A 21,594-nucleotide genomic window follows, 5' to 3' on the forward strand; every position below is an offset into this window, starting at 1 on the left:
GGTGCCGATCTCCGTTTCCGTAGCCCTCGGCCTCTCACCTATTACATAGCTAGGGTTACAGTGGGGGGCTAGTCCTCTGTTAACTGCGAGAGTTTGACTCCCCACTCGCATCTCTATTGCAGCATGCCTTGCCAGACGGAAAAGTAGATAAAGAGAACCCAGTTAAACAAATGAGACAAAAATATTATACTTGGTCATTTATTTATTGAGGAAAATGATCTAGTATTACATATCTATGAGTGGCAAAATTATGTGAACCTTTGCTTTCAGTATCTGGTGTGACCCCCTTGTGCAGCAATAACTGCAACTAAATGTTTCCGGTAACTGTTGATCAGTCCTGCACACCGGCTTGGAGGAATTTTAGCCCATTCCTCCGTACAGAACAGCTTCAACTCTGGGATGTTGGTGGGTTTCCTCACATGAACTGCTCGCTTCAGGTCCTTCCACAACATTTCCATTGGATTAAGGTCAGGACTTTGACTTGGCCATTCCAAAACATTAACTTTATTCTTCCTTAACCATTCTTTGGTAGAATGACTTGTGTGCTTAGGGCCATTGTCTTGCTGCATGACCCACCTTCTCTTGAGATTCAGTTCATGGACAGATGCCCTGACATTTTCCTTTAGAATTCGCTGGTACAATTCAGAATTCATTGTTCCATCAATGATGGCAAGCCGTCCTGGCCCAGATGCAGCAAAACAGGCCCAAACCATGATACTACCACCACCATGTTTCACAGCTGGGATAAGGTTCTTATGCTGGAATGCAGTGTTTTCCTTTCTCCAAACATGACGCTTCTCATTTAAACCAAAAAGTTCTGTTTTAGTCTCCTCCGTCCACAAAACACTTTTCCAATAGCCTTCTGGCTTGTCCACGTGATCTTTGCTGCTCGTCTGCAGGTTGCTAATCTTCTTTTTGGAGAGCAGTGGTTTTCTCCTTGCAACCCTGCTGTGCACACCATTTGTTGTTCAGTGTTCTCCTGATGGTGGACTCATGAACATATTAACATTAGCCAATGTGAGAGAGGCCTTCAGTTGCTCAGAAGTTACCCTGGGGTCCTTTGTGACCTCGCCGACTATTACATGCCTTGCTCTTGGAGTGATCTTTGTTGGTCGACCACTCCTGGGGAGGGTAACAATGGTCTTGAATTTCCTCCATTTGTACACAATCTGTCTGACTGTGGATTGGTAGAGTCCAAACTCTTTAGAGATGCTTTTGTAACCTTTTCCAGCCTGATGAGCATCAACAACGCTTATTCTGAGGTCCTCAGAAATCTCCTTTGTTCGTTCCATGATGCACTTCCACAAACATGTGTTGTGAAGATCAGACTTTGATAGATCCCTGTTCTTTAAATAAAACAGGGTGCCCACTCACACCTGATTGTCATCCCACTGATTGAAAACACCTGACTCGAATTTCACCTTCAAATTAACTGAGAATCCTAGAGGTTCACATACTTTTGCCACTCATGGATATGTAATATTGGATCATTTTCCTCAATAAATAAATGACCGAGTATAATATATTTGTCTCATTTGTTTAACTGGGTTCTCTTTATCTACTTTTAGGACTCGTGTGAAAATCTGATGTTGTTTTAGGTCATATTTATGCAGAAATATAGAAAATTCTAAAGGGTTTATAAACTTTCAAGAACCACTGTATGTTTACTCAGTAAAAGTATTGGCACACTTGGCTTTGTTTGAGTGCAGAGACAAGGTTGCTGTGTCTCGTGCTTGCTGGTCCACTTCGTGTCAGTATTAAACGGGAAACATTTTAGGTGTGTTAAAACTGTCAATTTCAAATCTCTGCTCCTAAATCTCCAGAGAAACTCTTTCTTTTCCTTGCATGCATTGAAGTGACCCACTGTACCCTATTATTCTAATCCTGGGTTCAGATTTGTTGTCGAGCCATGGTAATCTGCACAGTCCAGTGGAGAAGACCTGTTCATGTGTCCAGACGCTATGTTTCACATAGCAAGGTGCTAATGTATCCAAGTCAGTCAGACACCGACATCCCAGCTTGTCCTCAGCACCGCTTCAGTGGAGCCTTTCTGAAAGGTCACGGTGGTAATGAGTGGAAAAAGCCTTCACGTCGTTTTGTGCTTTGATCCCTCACCCATATCAGTGGCATAACCGCTGGCTTTTGGCACAGTGATCTCTCCCTCTGGAACAAGCGGCTTCATAGTAATGTGGACTCGGGGTGCAACAGAGCAGAAAATGATGAAGTCCACATGTAGAATAGGCAGCTTTTGGAGAGGAGTTCCAGGCCCCGGATATAGGAAACAGCCCCTAAAAAGAGAGCAGCATGCAAGCAGCAAGAAGCTTTTAAAGAGGCTGAAGGAAGAAGGTAATTACTGCAAGTGTGGCATTAAATGAGAGTAATGTCGTCTTTAATAGTGTACAGTGCAGAAGTAATTGGAAAACTACAAGTAACTGTGGTGTGCTTACTTCATGTTTCTGCAGCTTTTAGTCGATTGTTCTTGAGCTGAGGTGAAGATTTGCTAAGTATATCAAACGTTCACCTGATACGACTTTTTTTTTTTCTGTTTCAGTTAAAACAGCCAAAATAATGTCATTCTTCATGCATTGTCCAGAACTATAATACTCGTTTACTAATAAATTATTTGCTGTGAATTAGTTCATTTCCGTGAACTGTCCACATGTACACAATATTGCCAAAAGTTTGTGGACACCTGCCCATCACTCCCAACACCCATATGTGCTTTTTGAACATCTCATTCCATATTTAGTCCCCTTTTGCTGTTATAATAACCTCCACGCTTCTGGGAAGGCTTTCCACTCGATTTTGGAGCAGGGCTGCTGAGATTTGCCACAAGAACTTGATTGAGTTTGGGTTAAGATTCCTGGTGTGCAGTCAGCGTTCCAGTTCACCCCAAAGACATTCTGTGGGGTTGACGTCAGGGTTCTGTGCAGGACGCTTGAGTTCTTCCACTCCAACTTTGGCAAACCATGTCTTCATAAAGCTCGCTTTGTGCACAGGAGCATTGTCATGCTGGAACGTGTTTAGGCCTCTTGGTTCCAGTGAAGGGGAAATTGTAATGATACTGCATATAAAGACATTCTAGACAATTGTGGGATTTCAGCTTTGTGGTACCAGTTTGGGGGAAGAACCACATGTGGGTGTCCACCTATTTTTTTTGGCCATACGGTGTATTTTGTCTGTGTAGTTAGTTTTACTAATACCATCTTTCTGTTTTAATTAGTTGAGCACTATATTACATGACTTACAGTGCCTTGCAAAAGTATTCATCCCCCTTGGTGTTTGTCCTGTTTTGTCGCATTACAAACTGGAATTAAAATGGATTTTTGGAGGGTTAGCACCATTTGATTTACACAACATGCCGACCGCTTTAAAGATGAAAATTGTTGTTTTATTGTGACACAAGCAATAATTAAGATGGAAAAAAAAACAGAAATCTGGAGTGTGCATTGGTATTCACCCCCCAAAGTCAATACTTTGTAAAACCACCTTTTGCTGGAATTACAGCAGCAAGTCTCTTGGGGTATGTCTCTATTAGCTTAGCACATCTAGCCACTGGGATTTTTGCCCATTCCTCAAGGCAAAACTGGTCCAACTCCTTCAAGTTAGATGGGTTGCATTGGTGGACAGCAATCTTCAAGTTATGCCGAAGATTCTCAATTGGATTGAGGTCTGGGCTTTGAGGCCATTCCAAGACATTTAAATGTTTCCCTTTAAACCACTCCAGTGTAGCTTTAGCAGTATGTTTAGGGTCATTGTCCTGCTGGAACATGAACCTTCATCCCAGTCTCAAACCTCTGGCCGACTCAAACAGGTTTTCCTCCAGAATTGCCCTGTATTTAGTGCCATCCATCTTTCCTTCAGTCCTGACCAGCTTTCCTGTCCCTGCAGATGAAAAACATCCCCACAGCATGATGCTGCCACCACCGTGCTTCACTGTAGGAATGGTGTTCTCAGGGTGTTGGGTTTGCGCCACACATGGCGTTTCCCATGATGGCCAAAAAGATCAATTTTAGTCTCATCTGACCAGAGAATCTTCTTCCATGTGTTTGGGGAGTCTGCTACATGCTGTTGGGCAAACTCCAAACATATTTTTTAAGCAATTATTTTTTTCTGGCCACTCTTCCATCAAGCCCGACTCTGTGGAATGTATGGCTTAAAGTGGTCCTATGGACAGATACTCCCATCTCCGCTGTGGATCTTTGCAGCTCCTTCAGTGTTATCTTTGGTGTCTTTGTTGCGTCTCTGATTAATGCCCTCCTTGCCCGGTCTGTGAGTTTTGGTGGGTGGCCTTGTCTTGTCAGGTTTGTAGTGGTGCCATATTCTTTCCATTTTGCTATAATGGATTTAATGGTGCTCCCTGGGATATTCAAAGTTTGGGATATTTTTTTATGACCCAACCCTGATCTATACTTCTCCACAACTTTGTCTCTGACCTGTTTGGAGGCTCCTTGGTTTTCATGTTGCTTGCTTAGTCGTGTTGCAGAGTCAGGGTCCTTCCAGAACAGGTTGATTTATACAGACATCATGTGACCGATCATGTGACACTTTGATTGTCCACAGGTGAATCTTAAACAACTAATTATGTGACTTATGAAATGAATTGGTTGGAGCAGCTCTTATTTAGGGGTTTCATCCGAAAGGGGGTGAATACCTACAGTATGCACACTCCAGATTTCTGTTTTTTCATCTTAATTATTGTTTGTGTCACAATAAAACAATTTTCACCTTTAAAGTGGTAGGCACGTTGTGTAAATCAAATGGTACTATTCCCCCCAAAAAAATCCATTTTAATTCCAGCTTTTAATGTGAAAAACAGGACAAACACCAAGCGGGATGAATACTTTTGCAAGACACTGCAATATTGGACCTTGTTTGGGTAACTGGTTTGAGCAAGTGGAAGAAAACTCCGAGACATGGACATGTGCACTAGACAGAAGGGGAATGAAAGTCCGAAGGAGCGAGACAGAGTAGATGAGGGTGAGGACAGTGGAAAGGTCCAGCTGTAAGGAATAGAGGTGGTCAAAGCAGAGGAGTTCAAATATCCGGGGTCAACCGTACAAAGTAATGGCGAGTGCAGAAGAGAAGTCAAGAAGAAAGTGCAGGCAGGTTGGAATGGATGGATGGAGGAGAGAGTCGGGAGTGATTTGTGACCGAAGGGTACCAGCAAGAGTGAAAGAGAAAGTGTATAAGACCTGTAGTAAGAGCGGCGACGTTGTAGGGTTTGGAGACAACAAGACAGGAGGCTGAGCTGGACGTAGCAGAGCTGGAGATGCTGAGATTCTCATTGGGAGTGAGAAAGCTGGACAGGATTAGAAATGAGAATATTAGAGGGACAGAACGTGTAGGACGGCTTGGAGAGAAAGGTGAGAGAGGCGAGATTGAGAGTTTGGAGACGTACAGAGGAGAGATCCAGGGTATATTGGGGGGAAAAGAGTGCTGGAGATGGAGCAAAGATGAGATTTACAGATGTGGTGAAGGAGGATATGAGGACGGTTGGTGCGAGAGAAAAAGATATGGAGGGACGTTATCCGGTGTTGTGACCCCTAATGGGAATATGATGATTTGGATAACTGGTTTGAGCAGGATTAGATGACTATTATTCATACAAAGGTTCTCAGAAAAATGTCTGTCCCTTGTTAATGTTGTGGGTATTCAGCAGAGATGAACTTGGACTAATGATCACCATCAGTAAAACCTAGTTCCTCAAGTCTACAGGACTCTCAAGAATTTGACTCTGGTTAAAAAACTATGCCCTTAAAGGAACAGTCCACCGTATTTCCATAATGAAATATGCTCTTATCTGAATTGAGACGAGCTGCTCCGTACCTCTCCGAGCTTTGCGCGACCTCCCAGTCAGTCAGACGCGCTGTCACTCCTGTTCACAATGTAGCTAGGCTCAGCATGGCCAATGGTATTTTTTGGGGCTGTAGTTAGATGCGACCAAACTCTTCCGCGTTTTTCCTGTTTACATAGGTTTATATGACCAGTGATATGAAACAAGTTCAGTTACACAAATTGAAACGTAGCGATTTTCTATGCTATGGAAAGTCCGCACTATAATGACAGGCGTACTAACACCTTCTGCGCGCTTCAGCAAGGCATTGATACGGAGCTCAGATATCAATGCGCTGCCGAAACGCACAGAAGGTGTTAGTACGCCTGTCATTATAGTGCGGACTTTCCATAGCATAGAAAATCGCTACGTTTCAATTTGTGTAACTGAACTTGTTTCATATCACTGGTCATATAAACCTATGTAAACAGGAAAAACGCGGAAGAGTTTGGTCGCATCTAACTACAGCCCCAAAAAATACCATTGGCCATGCTGAGCCTAGCTACATTGTGAACAGGAGTGACAGCGTGTCTGACTGCGTCTGACTGACTGGGAGGTCGCGCAAAGCTCGGAGCGGTACGGAGCAGCTCGTCTCAATTCAGATAATGCATATTTCATTATGGAAGTACGGTGGACTGTTCCTTTAAGCCACATACGGTATGTGCATTAACGTAACATAATACAGCATATTTCATGACATTACCTTTTTAAACACATCAGTGCAATCTGATTGGAGGATTGTCATATAATAATGAGTGAAACATTCTGGATTTTTCCTAATTTGTATGCATGGGGTGCACCGCTCCTCCCCCCCCCAAGAGGTAACAGATGTGTGTGTAATAATGTTGCGGTTGAACTGTACAATATGGGGAAATTAGTCAACAAAAATTGGAAATTTAATCAGCAATTATTTCAGTACCGGTTACAAGAGTGAACAGTTTAAATGCCACAAGTGAGACGATAGAAACCAATGTGGCTGAAGATCCAGGGTAGTTGAACACATTATCAAAGAATTATAATGCGTGTCTTCTTCTGTGAAGTACATATCGAATTATTGCAAATGAAATCGGTAAATGGTCGTTGCTTCTAAACTGACCATGTGTTGTATTTCAGTGACAAGGGTGGGATCTTTAAATGTGAATTTCTCCAGAAACTCGACTGAAATATCGTGACTATACTTCTGCTTAAGATTCGTGCATGCAAAAGAGAGACACAGGAAATCCTGTAGTTATGTAATCTTGTAGATTACATAAAGTATAAGATGTCCAAATTTGATCACGTGAGGGTTTTTGCTTCGGTGTTCTTGATAACTTGGGTTGGGTGTTTTTTCGAGCTGAGAGCAAAGCTCAGCCTTGGGTTTCCAAGAACTGGTTTATATGGCATAGTGTGAACTTGAGCATCTTTCAGACAAGAAATGATACGACACTAATATGCACCAAGCAGTAGCTGGGACATAAATGTGTAGCCTGAAGGCGAACTGAAGTCATTTTTAAACTTGCTTTATTTCTTAATTAACGTGTTATTCAATTACATTTTCGGTTTTCGTAACCTTATATCGTGACTCGTATCGGCAACTAATCGCAATTAAATATGATACTTATCGGCCTATTCGGTTTTTAGCCACGTTGAATTTAGTTCGTTTGGTCCACGGCGGGCGTCGCTTATCCGCGCGATCTTCACGAGACTTCGAAACGTGAAGCGTCAGCCAGGTGTCAGTGCCGCCATTTTGAAAACTGTTTTCCCAAAACGAGTTTGAATGACGATTACTGCCTACTTTTTTCAAACTTTCCTGATCGCTTTCAAAACAAACACAACTTCCAGCTCGATTACGTCAGCATTCGAAAGAGGGCGAGCGCGTCTTTTGACGACGTTGGCAGATGTCGGTCGCTTTGATTTGCGCTGTACGTTTTACTTCCGTCCTACGACGTCTCGCACAGGTCTCAGCGAATCTCGTTTACGGCCGTTGCTTTGACATACAGACTGATGTATTACAGAGCGTATTTCAAACACTCAGAGCTTGCTACAGCAGCGACAAAATAGCAATCAAAAATGCGTTTCTATATTTAATAAAATGAGATATAGAATTTTGTTGATTTAAAAAAAAAAAAAATTGCCTTCAGTTCTCCTTTAAGCATGTCCTTACTGGTCTAAAGGAGCGTTAGCAGAATTGTCTGATTATTTCGGGTGACTTGTTGACCACCCCAGAATTCCCGCCCACCTCCATTTTTCATTTTCTCTCTCAGCTGAGCCACTGGCCAAGACCGCTCTCATCCAAGCTCCAGTACACTCTTTACCCAATCACTTTTTCCGTGGGGAACACTGAGGAATGGAAGAAGCTCTTCAAGCCATGTGCTGCCCAGAGACTCTTCCTTCCAGTAAGGGCTCGCCGTTCTGTCTGTTTCTCCTTATCCGTTTCTTACCACAGTTGAAAACAATTTAATAACCGTACTTTTTCAAACCTCAGGTCATCCTGAAAGACGTAGACTCGTTGCTGTATGTGGACACAGATGTTCTGTTTCTCCGGCCAATGGATGACATCTGGAAATTCCTCAAGGCCTTCAACAGCACTCAGTTAGCAGCCATGGCCCCTGAGCACGAGATCCCCAAAATCGGCTGGTACAGTCGTTTTGCAAGGCACCCGTTCTACGGCGTTACAGGAGTCAACTCCGGGGTCATGCTGATGAACCTTACGCGTATTCGCAGTACTCTGTTTAAGGTGAGAATGAATGTGGATTCTCAGGATTACCCTAAAGATAAGCAAATGATTTTGTTTGCCGTTGAATGATTTGTTTAATTGTTTGCATCGCTTGCCTTATTTGAGCTTTGAATAAGATGCATTAAATAAATCCAGGATATGTTGCTGGAAGTGTTTTATATCCTGACTCTTTAAATGGGAGTGCATGTAATGAAGGATTCAAAGATGAGAATTTTTTTTTTCTTCTTCTTCTTTTGAGACTGAACTTCAGATTGACTGACTGATTATCTAAAGGTCAAAAGACACCCCAGCTAATTCCCCATTTTCCTCCATGTACTGCACCGCCACCATTTAAGAAGCTTTTTGGTACTTTTTCTTTCGTCTTGTAATTCCAGAAGACTATCGTGCTTTATTATAAGCTCCCACGGGCATAACCACCCCTTTAGAGCCCTGAACCATTGATGACCTCTCTTTCCTTTGAATAAAATGTTACATGATCATTATTTTTATCTCTCTCTTCCCCTGAACTTTACAACCCTCTTTAGATGAGTAGCACATCCAAGACGAGATAAATGGAAAGTATTAAAGCTTATAAATGTGTTAATTTTTTTTTTACCTCCTCGCCGTAATGTACATTAATCTAATTTACGTGCCTTTTCGGACTGCTAATGGGGAACAAGTTTCTAAGATCAAAGACGAGCAGATATCTTTTTGGTGGATAGGGAAACTATTTTGCTGGTAAATGTGCAGTGTGAGGCAATATCCCACAGATTCCACAGATCCCCGTGTGCGGTTTTTATTTATTTATTTATTTATTTATTAAATGCATGAGCTCTTCAAAATTCCAAAAGCATTGTAGTGTTCCTTTTTAGGGAGTGTTTTTGATGATTGAAGTTGAATTTTAAATGTTTGAACGATGTCGCTTTTTAGTCCCAACCTCATGTATTTGACAGATTTCTACAGTGAATGGAAAAAAATAACTCTTATTAAAGGTAGACTGCCTTTCAGATTTTTCAAGTGTAGGTCATAAAAATAATTTTCCCTGACACCCAGTTCTTTTTGTTTAGTGGACCGAAAGCTACCGAATTCGAATCACAGACTTCCAGTTTTATTAGGGTTGTTCTTTTAAATAGGACAATTAATGAATTTAGGGCCACGTGGCCCTAAATTCTCCGCTATATTTTCCTGCTTCACCATGACCCAGTTCAAGATACTACGTCATGCATGATGCAGTGGGCTTTCCCTATTTGCGCAAGGCATTGTGGGATACAAATCTGAAACAGGAGGGGAAAATGGAGGACGCGAATGCAGTAACGGAAAGCGAGGAGAAAAGACGTTATGTTGCGAAGGAAAGGAAACGCAGGACCAAACTAATAAATATCGGCGCTCAGCGAGCACCTCGGTGTGATCAGCTGTTCGTTTAGCGACAGAATGATGGAACGGTCAGTGCACGGTCAAGGTAAACCTGTAGATGGCAGTGATGCAACATTGTGGGTGCCCGCTGCCGTAAAACCCAAAAGAAGAAGAAAAAGAAGCAGGTAAACCAGCGCATGCGCACACGGACTTCCTCTGTCTGCTTGACTGTGCGAAGCGAGCGATTTCATGCACATTATTTGCGAGGGAATCCCCTCAAATTAAATAACTTCCCAGCCACAGAATGGCCTAGGTTGTTTTTTAGATATTACAGAAATAAGCATCTATCACAATGACCGATTTTCTGAAATCAAAAGGGCGTCTAGCTTTAAGGATAATGCATGTATCTGTAAAATTGTTTATATAGGCTCTCGAGTTTGGGTCCTACAAGAAGCAAGACATATTCTACATTCAACTTGGTGTAATTTTTGAATGCTGTTTCAGATGAGTGGGTTTATTTATTTATTTTTTTTTTTGTGCCTTCAGCCCAGAGTCAAGTGTCATGGCTGGAGGTGGTGGGTTTTTTTTTTCAATATAAACATGTTGCACACATCCAGTGGAATTTGCTTTTCTTGACCACCCGGCTTTCGTCCTTTTACTTGTCCATGACATTGCCGTCCTCACGAACCCCTTCATCGAGCATCACTCGGAGATTTCGAAGAGCAGCCGCTAATTAAAGCGTGCAGAAGCGCAGGTCAATGTGGGTGCTCTGATATTGGAGGACTTCTGTAATCCGGTCAAATTTGACCTTTTCAAACCTGAGCAAGTCCGCGGGAGCCATGAATTAAAAATGTTGTGTGTGTGAACAGATGTCTGAAAGTCAGCTACTAGACTCAACGTTGAGGAAAATAACCTGCCATTCTCGATATTCCAGAACAGCATGATCGCTAACGGCCTGTCGTGGGAGGACTTGCTCCATCCGCTCTACCAGAAATACAAGAATCACATCACATGGGGGGACCAGGACCTCCTCAACATTATTTTCCACTACAATCCAGGTACATTTTGTGAGTTAATTTCATGTTGGTTTTGTTGTTGACTAGCGTCACAAATGAAGTGTAACTGTTGGTTTCAGTTCCTAAATCCGGAACGGAGGACGATGGTCAAGTGTTCATAAACTTTTGGTTGTATAGTGTATATGAAATGTACTTATTATTATTGTGATGCCGCAATAGGCTATCTTTTATAGACCAGTAATCTAAACAAAAACATTCACAGATGGTTCTCTCATCTTCATCCTTTGTCTGAAAATCATTACGTTTGCCCAAATAGAACAGACTCCCCCCCCCCCATCCCGTGATTTGAACCTTTTTGAAAAGCTCCTCAGCTGTTTGTTCAGGACTCTGTGCGAGTATGTAAACACTTGACTACTCTAAAGCGACTATGACAAACTCCGAGCAAGGTGTGGGGATGAGGACTCGTGGCGGTGAGGCAGACTTGGCACAGCTTGTGTTTATCTGTCAGTGAGATGGAGCATAGCCAAAAATAGCAGCACTGAAAACAGCCATTCAGATGTGTGAAAAGAATGTGTGAAACAAGCTTTTTAAACTCGGGGAGACTAGACTTCAATGCTTGCAAAAAAAAAAACCAACCGTGTTAGACGTTTTGCCAATTCTTTTTCTGGCTGCTGTATTTGTTCGTTAATCCCTTAAGACATGAGATTTGTGTTCATACATTAACCTGTTCACATGTTTATGTATTTGGCTTACCGTGTTATTAAGACATCAAGACACGTCTTTTCCTCTCCAAAGGTAATTCAGACCGTTTGAAACCTCCACCTTTGTTCCAAAATATTAGTGTTATCTCGTATTGAACCAATACCAATATCTGATCAGTAGCGTTACCGGTACTCAAGAACAACGTTTGGCTTCAGCAGCAGAACATACCAATACCATGTTGGAATTTGTGGCTTGCAGGAGCGATTCTAGCATCTGATCTTTGGGGGTGCTTAGCCCCCAGAGCTGACAGAGGCACCTGGCTTGAACGACAGTGTTTCCACGTTTATTCCGCATTTAGACTAGACTTAACTAGACAAGAAGACTAGACTAGACAAGACAAGACTAGACTTATGCAATGTTTTAACAGAAGCTGACCCAATGAACTATGATATCTACACATTTACAACCACTGACACAAATATTTACGTTATATTTTTAACTAAACAAGACCTACTACTGCATTTGTAATGTTGGAGCTATTCACTTTGAACAGTGGTAATTGTTAATTAATGTGTTATTGTGTATTGTGTAATAATAGTGTGTATTATTATGATTTTACATTAGTTTACATTAGTTTATATTTTTTGTTGATAAGCATGATAAGAATGATAAGCAAACGTAAACGCTATGTTACATTAAATAAAATTGACTAACACACGGTGGTCTAGCACCGTAGCACCTGTACAGCTCTGCACAAAAGTATCTCGATATGGATGATAAATGTCGTTTTTATCATTCTGTTCATAGACCAGGGAACATCAATATTGCATTATGCATATTATTGTGCTGTGTTTAACAATTGTAACTCCAGTCCGTACCTTCACATCTCGCGATGCCAGTAATACTCAGGTGCTACTTCGAGTTCCTCATCGGCGTGGAATCCAGTTAAAAAAAACACCATGTTGTAGCAAGCACTCGCGTGGACAGGCAACCCAATCAGAGGGGACGCAAGGAGGAGAGGGATTTTACTGCTCATAGAACTATCACGTAACAGGTGAATTCAAGAACACACACACGCCCGCGCACACATTCATTGCGCAGTGCGCAAGGGCACTTATTTCTGAAAATTACGTCCAAAAGCAGTGTTTTTGAGGGTGCTGAGCTCGTTTTTGGGGGTGCTTGAGCACCCCCAAAAATAGGCTAAACACGCCCCTGGTGGCTTGCGTGCCCACTACAAGAGAACACCCTTAACTAGGCTGCATTTCCGCAGAGAAAATGCAAAGTGTGCTTGCTGAGCTGTAGCAGAACAGCTATCATGTTAGCATGCTAAAAGCTAGCATGCCAATATGCTAATGCCAACATGCTAACAACATATTAACATGCTAAAAGCTAGCATGTTAACATGCTAATAGATAACATGCTAACAGCTAGCATTCTAACATGCTATTTGTTAAAATTCTAACACTTTAAGGCTAATATGCTGACAGCTAACAGGCTAACATGCTAATGGCTAGTATGTTAACTTTTAGCGTGCTAACACGCTGAGGGTGACATGCTAACAGCTGACATGCTAACAGTTAGCATGGTGACATGCTCAGGCGAACTCGCTAACAGCAAACATGCGAACTCTGCATGCTACCATGCTAATCCTAACATGTTAACAGCTCTCATGATAACATGTTAATGGTGAACATGCTAACAACTCGCGAGCTAACAGCAGGCATGATATCGTAATGGGTAACATGCTAACAGCTAGCATGGTAACTCGTGAATGCTTATATGCTAATTGCTATCATGTGTGCGTGTAAGTATTCCTAATAAAGTGGCCATTGAGTTGAAGTTGATTTGCTGTGAAAGTCTCAAATGAGCAGATCCTCGCCAAATGCATCATCACCTATGGGGGAAGGGAGGAATGACTCAGTCAAGCTTCCACTGATTAGCGGCAAAATGGAGAAAAAATGGACGGATGAAAGGCAAGACAAAGACGAGTGCGGGTCAGAGCCGATATTGTGTGCGATGGGTGATTTGGCCTGAGGTGCCATATGAAGTTTGGTGGATGTGTGGTGAAGTGTTACTGAGCAAAACTCCATTCATTTGAATGGGGCCAAAAATCAATGGAAGCCTATGGAGGGAAAAAGAGATGTTTGAAAACCAAGGAAAAGACGAGTGCAGGTTTCAGATGAGGGGATGGATCTGTGCGGGGACTTGGCCTGAGGCATCAAGTGAAGTTTCTTGAAGTTTGGTCACTTGGTTAAAAAAACTGATGGAGAGTGAAAGTTTTTCTCCTGAAACACCATTCATTTTCAATGGGGCCAAAAATCAATGCAAGCCTATGGAGGAAAAAGGGATGAGCAAAAAGAAAGGAAAAATATGAGTGCGGGTCAGAACCGATTGCATGTATGTGTCGGGGGAGTTGGCCTGAAGTATCACATGAGGTTTGGTGCGTCTGCGATGGAGCGTGTCCGAGTAGGACGATTCGATTCATGAGCCCTATTCATTCTCTATGGGGAAAAAAACCAAAGAAAAACGACAAGAACAAGAGAACAGGCACGTTGATCCAAAAGCTGTATACAAGCACACTACACCACTTTGGGCCAGACGTCTCAGAGTTGGAACGGTGTCTCTATCTCGAACGCCCTAGGAGGAGTAGTGGATCCAGAAAACGTGTCGGAATAAGGCAGAATAAGTAAACTTAAGAACAATAGTGTGCTTGCCTTTGGCAAGCATGCTAATTAAAGCGAGAAGCATATTGGTGAATTTTTAGAATTAATTCATGCATGAAACGAGCAGTCGTAAAAAAGACCTGTTGAACTATAAGTAATGAAAATGTTTCAGGAGGGTACAAGAGTAGCAGCGACTTTTAATGAAACCAGTTTAATTAAGCAGTGAAAGATATCGCATGGCGAGTTCATCCAGGAGAGTGCAAAAAAAAAAAAGGAAGGAAAGTCAGTGTTTCCCCTTGGTTTACTGCCTTGGGTCGGGGGTTGCCGGATGAGGATGGTCACCTGCAGGACACCTCCCCGCGGTTCCTATTACAGAGCATTTAATAATAATAATAATAATAAAAATAATAAGTTCAACTTGTATAGCGCCTTTCAAAAAACCCAAGGACGCTTTACAATTATAGACAAAGAAAAATAAATGAATAAATAATAAAAAATAAAAAGTCCACCAAGTAGGAGTCAGGATGTAATTCCAGTGGTGTAGCAGCCACAGTCCCACCAAAAGGCGCATGAAAACGAGTCCCACATCTCCAGCACAGCCGCCGTGACGCCGTCAGCCCCATCGCTCAAACACCACGCCGTGGATCCACAAAGTGAGCACAGAAGGTCCGCCACGCAGAGCGCTGGTGTGTCCCAAACCGCCTGCACAGCCGCCGCGACGCCACCGAGCAACATCACTCGGAACATCATGCCAAGCGTTAAAGCACAGAGCGCTGGACAACCACAAATGTTAAATGAGCAGCGAGCTCACTGCAGTCCCCGGCTGGGAGCGCAGGCATCACCCACAGCGAACCAAGGCCTGGAAGGAACCAACGCCCAAAACTGGGTCCGGAGCTACACCACAACCGGCGGACAAAAAACACTCAAACATCAAACTACACAAACACACACACAAAAATAAATAAATAAAATGAAAATTAAAAAGAAAAAAAATAAAAATAAAATGTAAAAAAAGCTCATTTGGACCTGAACAAACAGCTAAAGGAGTCATATTTAAGTCTTCGCACTTATTTTAGAACAATTTTTGCCTCGTGCTGAGTTGCAGACTCAAATTATTTCAAAATTAAAATATTCATGAAAAGTGTTGTACTGTAGTGAATTAGAGATTAAAGGAGAACTGAAGGAAATTTTTTTATCAAAATTCTACTTCTCATTTTATTAAATATAGGAATGCATTTTTGATTGCTATTTTGTCACTGCTGTGGCAAGTTCTGAGTATTTTTGAAATATGCTATGTTGTTTTTTATATATATATATATATATATATATATATATGAGTGATTCCACGCTTATGGGTACTGAAATGGGGACATGAACTTATTCACCTAAAACCATTTCTTTTTTTACCATCAGGTCACAAAACATGTAATCTTTAATGAATGATATGTTAAAAGATAACTTTAATTTTCTGAGATGTAATAAAAACATATTTATATGCCAAAGTCAAGCCTATGAGTTCCAAAATGATGTCTGTTACATTACTTCTGTTACGATTGTCCATCTCGCGTCTGTTACAAATTAATTACAATCTAGCTATATACCATGTTAATCTTATTGAAAGAATGTGTATGTTTATTCTACTACACATGTTTATTAATTATATTTGCTAAAACATCACCTTCCTATGTTTCAAAAAGTAATTCTACATTGTTAAAATTGAGAATATATATGTCCACAACACTTCTGTTACGTTCTGACTTTGGCATATAAATATGTTTTTATTACATCTCAGAAAATTAAAGTTATCTTTTAACACATCATTCATTAAAGATTACATGCTTTGTGACCTGATGGTAAAAAAAAGAAATGGTTTTAGGTGAATTTTTAAAAATAAGTTCATGTCCCCATTTCAGTACCCATAAGCGTGGAATCACTCATATATATATATATATATATATATATATATATATATATATATATATATATATATATTAGTGCTGTCAAAAATGTCATGTTATTAACGCGTTAACTTGACTCAATTTTAATGGTGATAATTTTTTTATCGCGAGATTAACGCTCTGTGACATGATGCCACACCCCGCACAGCCAGAGTCCTCTGCCCTCCCCCGAAGAGCCACGGTGCTCGGCTTACGGTAGGTTTCGTTTTCCCATCGGCGGCTCCAGCCCCACTTTGCAGTGGCTGTGACAAGACGTGTTATGCTCTGCAATAAAAAAAAACATTGGTACAACCAGTGTTTGAACTATGCCGATATTTTCGGGGGGGGGTGTCCTTTATTTTCCCATGGGGGGTGCTTGTGCTTGTCTCAGAGCGCAGATCTCCATCGCACGCTCACTTCGGATATGCAAATGCTTCCCGTTACACATGATTGCTATGTCAATAAACATCATTTTGCCAATATTTTAGAGACCCCCCAACATTTCCCAAATCATGTTTTCAAGGGATCTCATGTCTGTTTCAGGGGATCTCGGATCCCCCGAGTACCCCCGTAGTTCGAACGGTGAGCAAGCCCATTCACTTTATGCTGATAAGAGAATTACAATGGTTTTTCATGTGACAAAAATGTGCGATTAAATTGCGATTAATCGCGAGTTAACTATGACGGTCGCGACATTAATCGCGATTAAATATTTTAATCGCTTGACAACACTAATATATCAGTCCATATGTCAAAGCAACGGCCATAAACCAGATTCGTCGAGACCTGTGCGAGATGTAGTAGGACAGAAGTAAAACGTACAGCGGAAACCAAAGTGACCGACATCTGCCAACGTCGTCAAAAGACACGCGCCCTCTTTCGAATGCTGGCGTAATCAAGCCGGAACTTTCAAGCAGGAAAGTTTGTAAAAAGTAGGCAGTAATCATCATTTAAACTCGTTTTTGTGCGATATTTTGTTTTGGGAAAACAGTTTTCAAAATGGCGGCACTGACACCTGGCTGACGTTTCGAAGTCTCGCACAAGTCTCGTGAAGATCGCGCGGATAAGCGACGCCCGCCATGGACCAAACGAACTAAATTCAACATGGCTAAAAACCGAATAGGCCGATAAGTATCATATTTAATTACAATTAGTTGCCAATACAAGTCACGATATAAGGTTACTAAAACCGAAAACGTAATTGAATAACACGTTAGTAAAGAAATAAAGCAAGTTTAAAAATGACTTTTTAGTTCTCCTTTAAAATGGCATATGAGCCGTTTATAGCTCGAATTGATTTATAATTTTGATTAGAACGTCAGATAGCTTATTTCTTCTTTCTGTAACGTGTTTTCACTGCCCATCCACTGTGTTGAGTGAAGAAGTACAGTAGTAGACAGACTGTGTTCATTTGAAATAACATGGTTTAAAAAAAAAAAAGTAATTTTCTATGGCTAGATATATTGTTTACAAACTGATATCATATTCCAACACGGTCTAACTATGAATATTCATAACATAACGTTAGCTAACTTAATATAGAGTGTGTCTGAAGAAAAAGATGTCCTCCATCTTTTGCCACTTGGGGGTGGGGGGTGGTTTCTGACGTTGCTAACTGTTGTTTGAATTGTTTTTGAGCGCATGAGAGGAGAGCAAAGCGGATGGGGAACTAGCAGCTTGAGCAGGGGATGTTTCTGCATGGTCCTACATGCAGTTTGGCTTTTTTGTGTCATTTGTTAAATAAATAAATTATGGTTTCTAAATGGCTGTGGTATATGAGGAATAAAATACTCCACATTGTAAAGGTCATGCCATACCAGTCCATCACTGATTTATTTTCCTATAATTAAGTTATTCCACGAAATCGAGTCGTACATGAGCTTGATAGCTGACGAGGCACGTAGCACCGAGTCGGCTATAAACCGTGTACAATGAGATTGAGTGGAATAACGGTTTTATTTTATCCACATTCACTGGATTTTGAGAAACGGAGCATTTTTTTTTTTTGCAAATTCGATAAATCAAAACTTTGTACAAAACATCTGACGAAATCATTTCTGCTTAGAATGTAAACAAACCGTCGAAACGACTAGCAATTTGTGAAAAATGCGATAATACTTGTAATAATCTCATCTCATTATCTGTAGCCGCTTTATCCTGTTCTACAGGGTCGCAGGCAAGCTGGAGCCTATCCCAGCTGACTACGGGCGAAAGGCGGGGTATAGGGTTGGGCGGTATTACGGTAAGAAGGTATCCCGAGGTATCCAAAAGTACCAACGGTATCGGTCTCATTACCGTCATTTAAAAAAAATATATAATATCTAAATAAATATGGAGTACATGAGGTCATAATATAAAATAATAAATTGAAGATCATCCCGAATAACTGTGTGATCGTATTTTCACTAATTCTATCAATTTCCTAAAGAAGTTCTCATCGCGTGCAGGGTTGTTTATGTCGTTACCATGGCAACCCTGCGTGACATTTTGGAGTCTGACAGAAAGCTTCGCAAGAGACTGAGACCGGGGGTGTCATGGCTCAGATGGCTAAGGCACCGTACCATAAATCCAGGGACCCGGGTTCGATTCCGACCTGAGGTCATTTCCCGATCCCGTCTCTCTCTCCCCCGCTCATTTCCTGTCTCTCTATACTGTCCTATCTAAAAAAAAAAAAAAAAAGAGACTGAGACCGCGGTTGAAAGATGGCAAGTCAAGATAACGAGTTAGTGGCAAAAAAAAATACAACATCGGCAGTGTGGCAGTATTTTGGTTTCAAACCAAACGAAAAATCTAATATGTCCCCTAAGGCAGACCATAGCCTGGGGTACTCCACTTCCACGAGATCTCTCCAATGAGTTGTGTTTTGAGTTGGTTACATGAGTAACAACAAGGTAAAATAATATAACGTATGACATTTGGGATGTGGGTAATAAACGTTTGAAATGTCATCTACTGAAGAAACGGAAGAAAACATCGTAGCGTAAACTGTTAGGTTTCTGGTGGGAATTAGCAATGCGCTTGCTATCTTTGTTGGGTGTGTTAAACCGTATGGATTTAAGTGGAATAATTGTAAGGAGTTATGTGATCAAGACAATGTTTTAAGCGAGGTAAGGCCATTTGATTATTAATTTCCCCGCCATGGCATGACGTGGGCCCATATGATTTTGCCTTGTGCAGCTACCGCGCATTTGAATTAGGTTCGCCTCATTTGCGCTGAAGAATATGGTTTATCACGCAGTCTAAACGGACTTGGGTGTTGGTTGATTCTTTTTCTTTTCTTTTTTTTATTTCCCATGCTTGAAAGGGTATGATCCTGCTCATCGTGTACTTTTTTTGATGGAGTAGGTGAAATAGTGCTGCAAATGCGTTTCAACGCAGACATGTGTAAACGACAGTTGAATGCTATTTTCAAGATGAAGGAAGAGTTGCGTGATGCTTTGAAATATCTCTTAATCCATTCATCAATGCACAAAATTCGCTTTGCTGCTTAATCCATACCACAATGCACACAATTCGCTATGCTGCTTTTAAATAGTACATTTGAGGCATAGGCGCACGTTACACAGTAGGCCGAAACAAAATATTTTTTTCTCGGTAATACCGTATACCCCGGGAAAACACAGAGACGGTTTAAAGGTATCAAAATTTGGATACCGCCCAACCCTAGCGGGGTACACCCTGGACAAGTTGCCAGGTCATCACAGGGCTGACACATAGACACAGACAACCATTCACACTCACATTCACACCTACGGTCAATTTAGAGTCACCAGTTAACCTAACCTGCATGTCTTTGGACTGTGGGGGAAACCGGAGCACCCGGAGGAAACCCACGCGGAGACGGGGAGAACATGCAAACCCCGCACAGAAAGGCCCTCGCCGGCCACGGGGCTCGAACTCGGACCTTCTTGCTGTGAGGAGACAGCGCTAACCACTACACCACCGTGCTGCCCATTTGTAATAATTCTTGAAAAAAAAAATGCGTTCTTACCGTCAAATACTTTCTTTCCATATTTTGTTGCGCTTTTTTGGGGGGGGGGGTTTGTTTTTGTCTACTCGCGGTATATGAGCTGATGTCCTAGTAGTATGCAGAGTAGCCAATCGGAGCGCACGATTGCTCGTACCCAGTGAACGTGACTAGAATAACAGCACTTGTACCACAGTGCAGTTGAATGTCTCTCTCTCTCTCATTATCTCTAGCCGCTTTATCCTTCTACAGGGTCGCAGGCAAGCTGGAGCCTATCCCAGCTGACTATGGGCGAAAGGCGGGGTACACCCTGGACAAGTCGCCAGGTCATCACAGGGCTGACACATAGACACAGACAACCATTCACACTCACATTCACACCTACGCTCAATTTAGAGTCACCAGTTAACCTAACCTGCATGTCTTTGGACTGTGGGGGAAACCGGAGCACCCGGAGGAAACCCACGCGGACACGGGGAGAACATGCAAACTCCGCACAGAAAGGCCCTCGCCGGACCCGGGGTTCGAACCCAGGACCTTCTTGCTGTGAGGCGACAGCGCTAACCACTACACCACCGTGCCGCCCGCAGTTGAATGTGCGAATCCAATTCGTCACAAGGTCTGCGTTATTTTCGTGTAATAGTACAGGCAGTCCTAGCTGTAACGAATGATAATATTGGGTTAATATTAATGTGTACACTTTCTAAGGCCCCGGTCACACCGCCCGAACTTTGCTGGAGCGTTCCTTGAACGGTAGGGAGGGGGGGCCGAATTTCGACAACGCTCGTCACCGCGCACAAAATGGGAAAAAAATTGAAAACACGGGCGTTGGCTTAGCGGTGCACCGCTGAAGCCGGCGTTGCTTTAGCGTTGGTTTAGCGGTGACGCGAGCGTTGGTATAGCGGCGTTCTGCGCATGCGGGCTTTGGCTCGGCGGGGGTATAAAGTTGGTTTAGCACCAGTCATAGCAAGTCTCTCAGCATCCATGGTGATACAGTTTTACTGTAACTTTGAGCAAATTCGATATAGATGAGGTCTGAACTCAACGTCAGCTCGATTCCAAATGAGCTCCTGGTCCATTTCTCCCCGTATTTATAGCCAAATTCTGGTCCCGCTCCGACACCTCTATACCAACGCCAAACCAAAGTTCATCGCCGCCATGGATAGCTGCTTCAACGCCCGACACCGTTCCAGCAACCCCGTGTCCGCTCGTAAAACGCTTACAACCGCTCCACCGAAGTTTGTGCAACGTTTAATCGCCGCCCGGGCAACGCTGGCGAAGCAGCGGTGGTCCAGCGTTCAAGATTTCTGCGTTGGCCTAGCGGACCCAAGCGTCCACGAACTTGCGTCTAGCGGTGCCAAACTTTGACTGGGCGTTGGTGGAGCGGGGGTGAACTTTGCCGGGGCGGAAAATTGCCCCCTACTC

At 42.3% G+C, this 21,594-nt stretch overlaps 1 protein-coding gene across 1 annotated transcript in view; it reads left to right on the plus strand.

Moving 5' to 3' along the window:
• The window catches only part of gxylt2 (glucoside xylosyltransferase 2), a 122,589-nt gene that overhangs the window by 91,796 nt on the left and 9,199 nt on the right, over positions 1–21,594 (plus strand). Inside the window, exons 3-5 of the mRNA XM_060919255.1 lie at positions 8,080–8,211; positions 8,301–8,552; positions 10,819–10,942. Of these exons, the coding sequence (XP_060775238.1) occupies positions 8,080–8,211; positions 8,301–8,552; positions 10,819–10,942 (508 nt within the window). The remainder of the gene's footprint in view (positions 1–8,079; positions 8,212–8,300; positions 8,553–10,818; positions 10,943–21,594) is intronic.

Source organism: Neoarius graeffei, chromosome 4 (genome assembly GCF_027579695.1).
Source record: "Neoarius graeffei isolate fNeoGra1 chromosome 4, fNeoGra1.pri, whole genome shotgun sequence".
Lineage (NCBI taxonomy): Eukaryota > Metazoa > Chordata > Actinopteri > Siluriformes > Ariidae > Neoarius > Neoarius graeffei.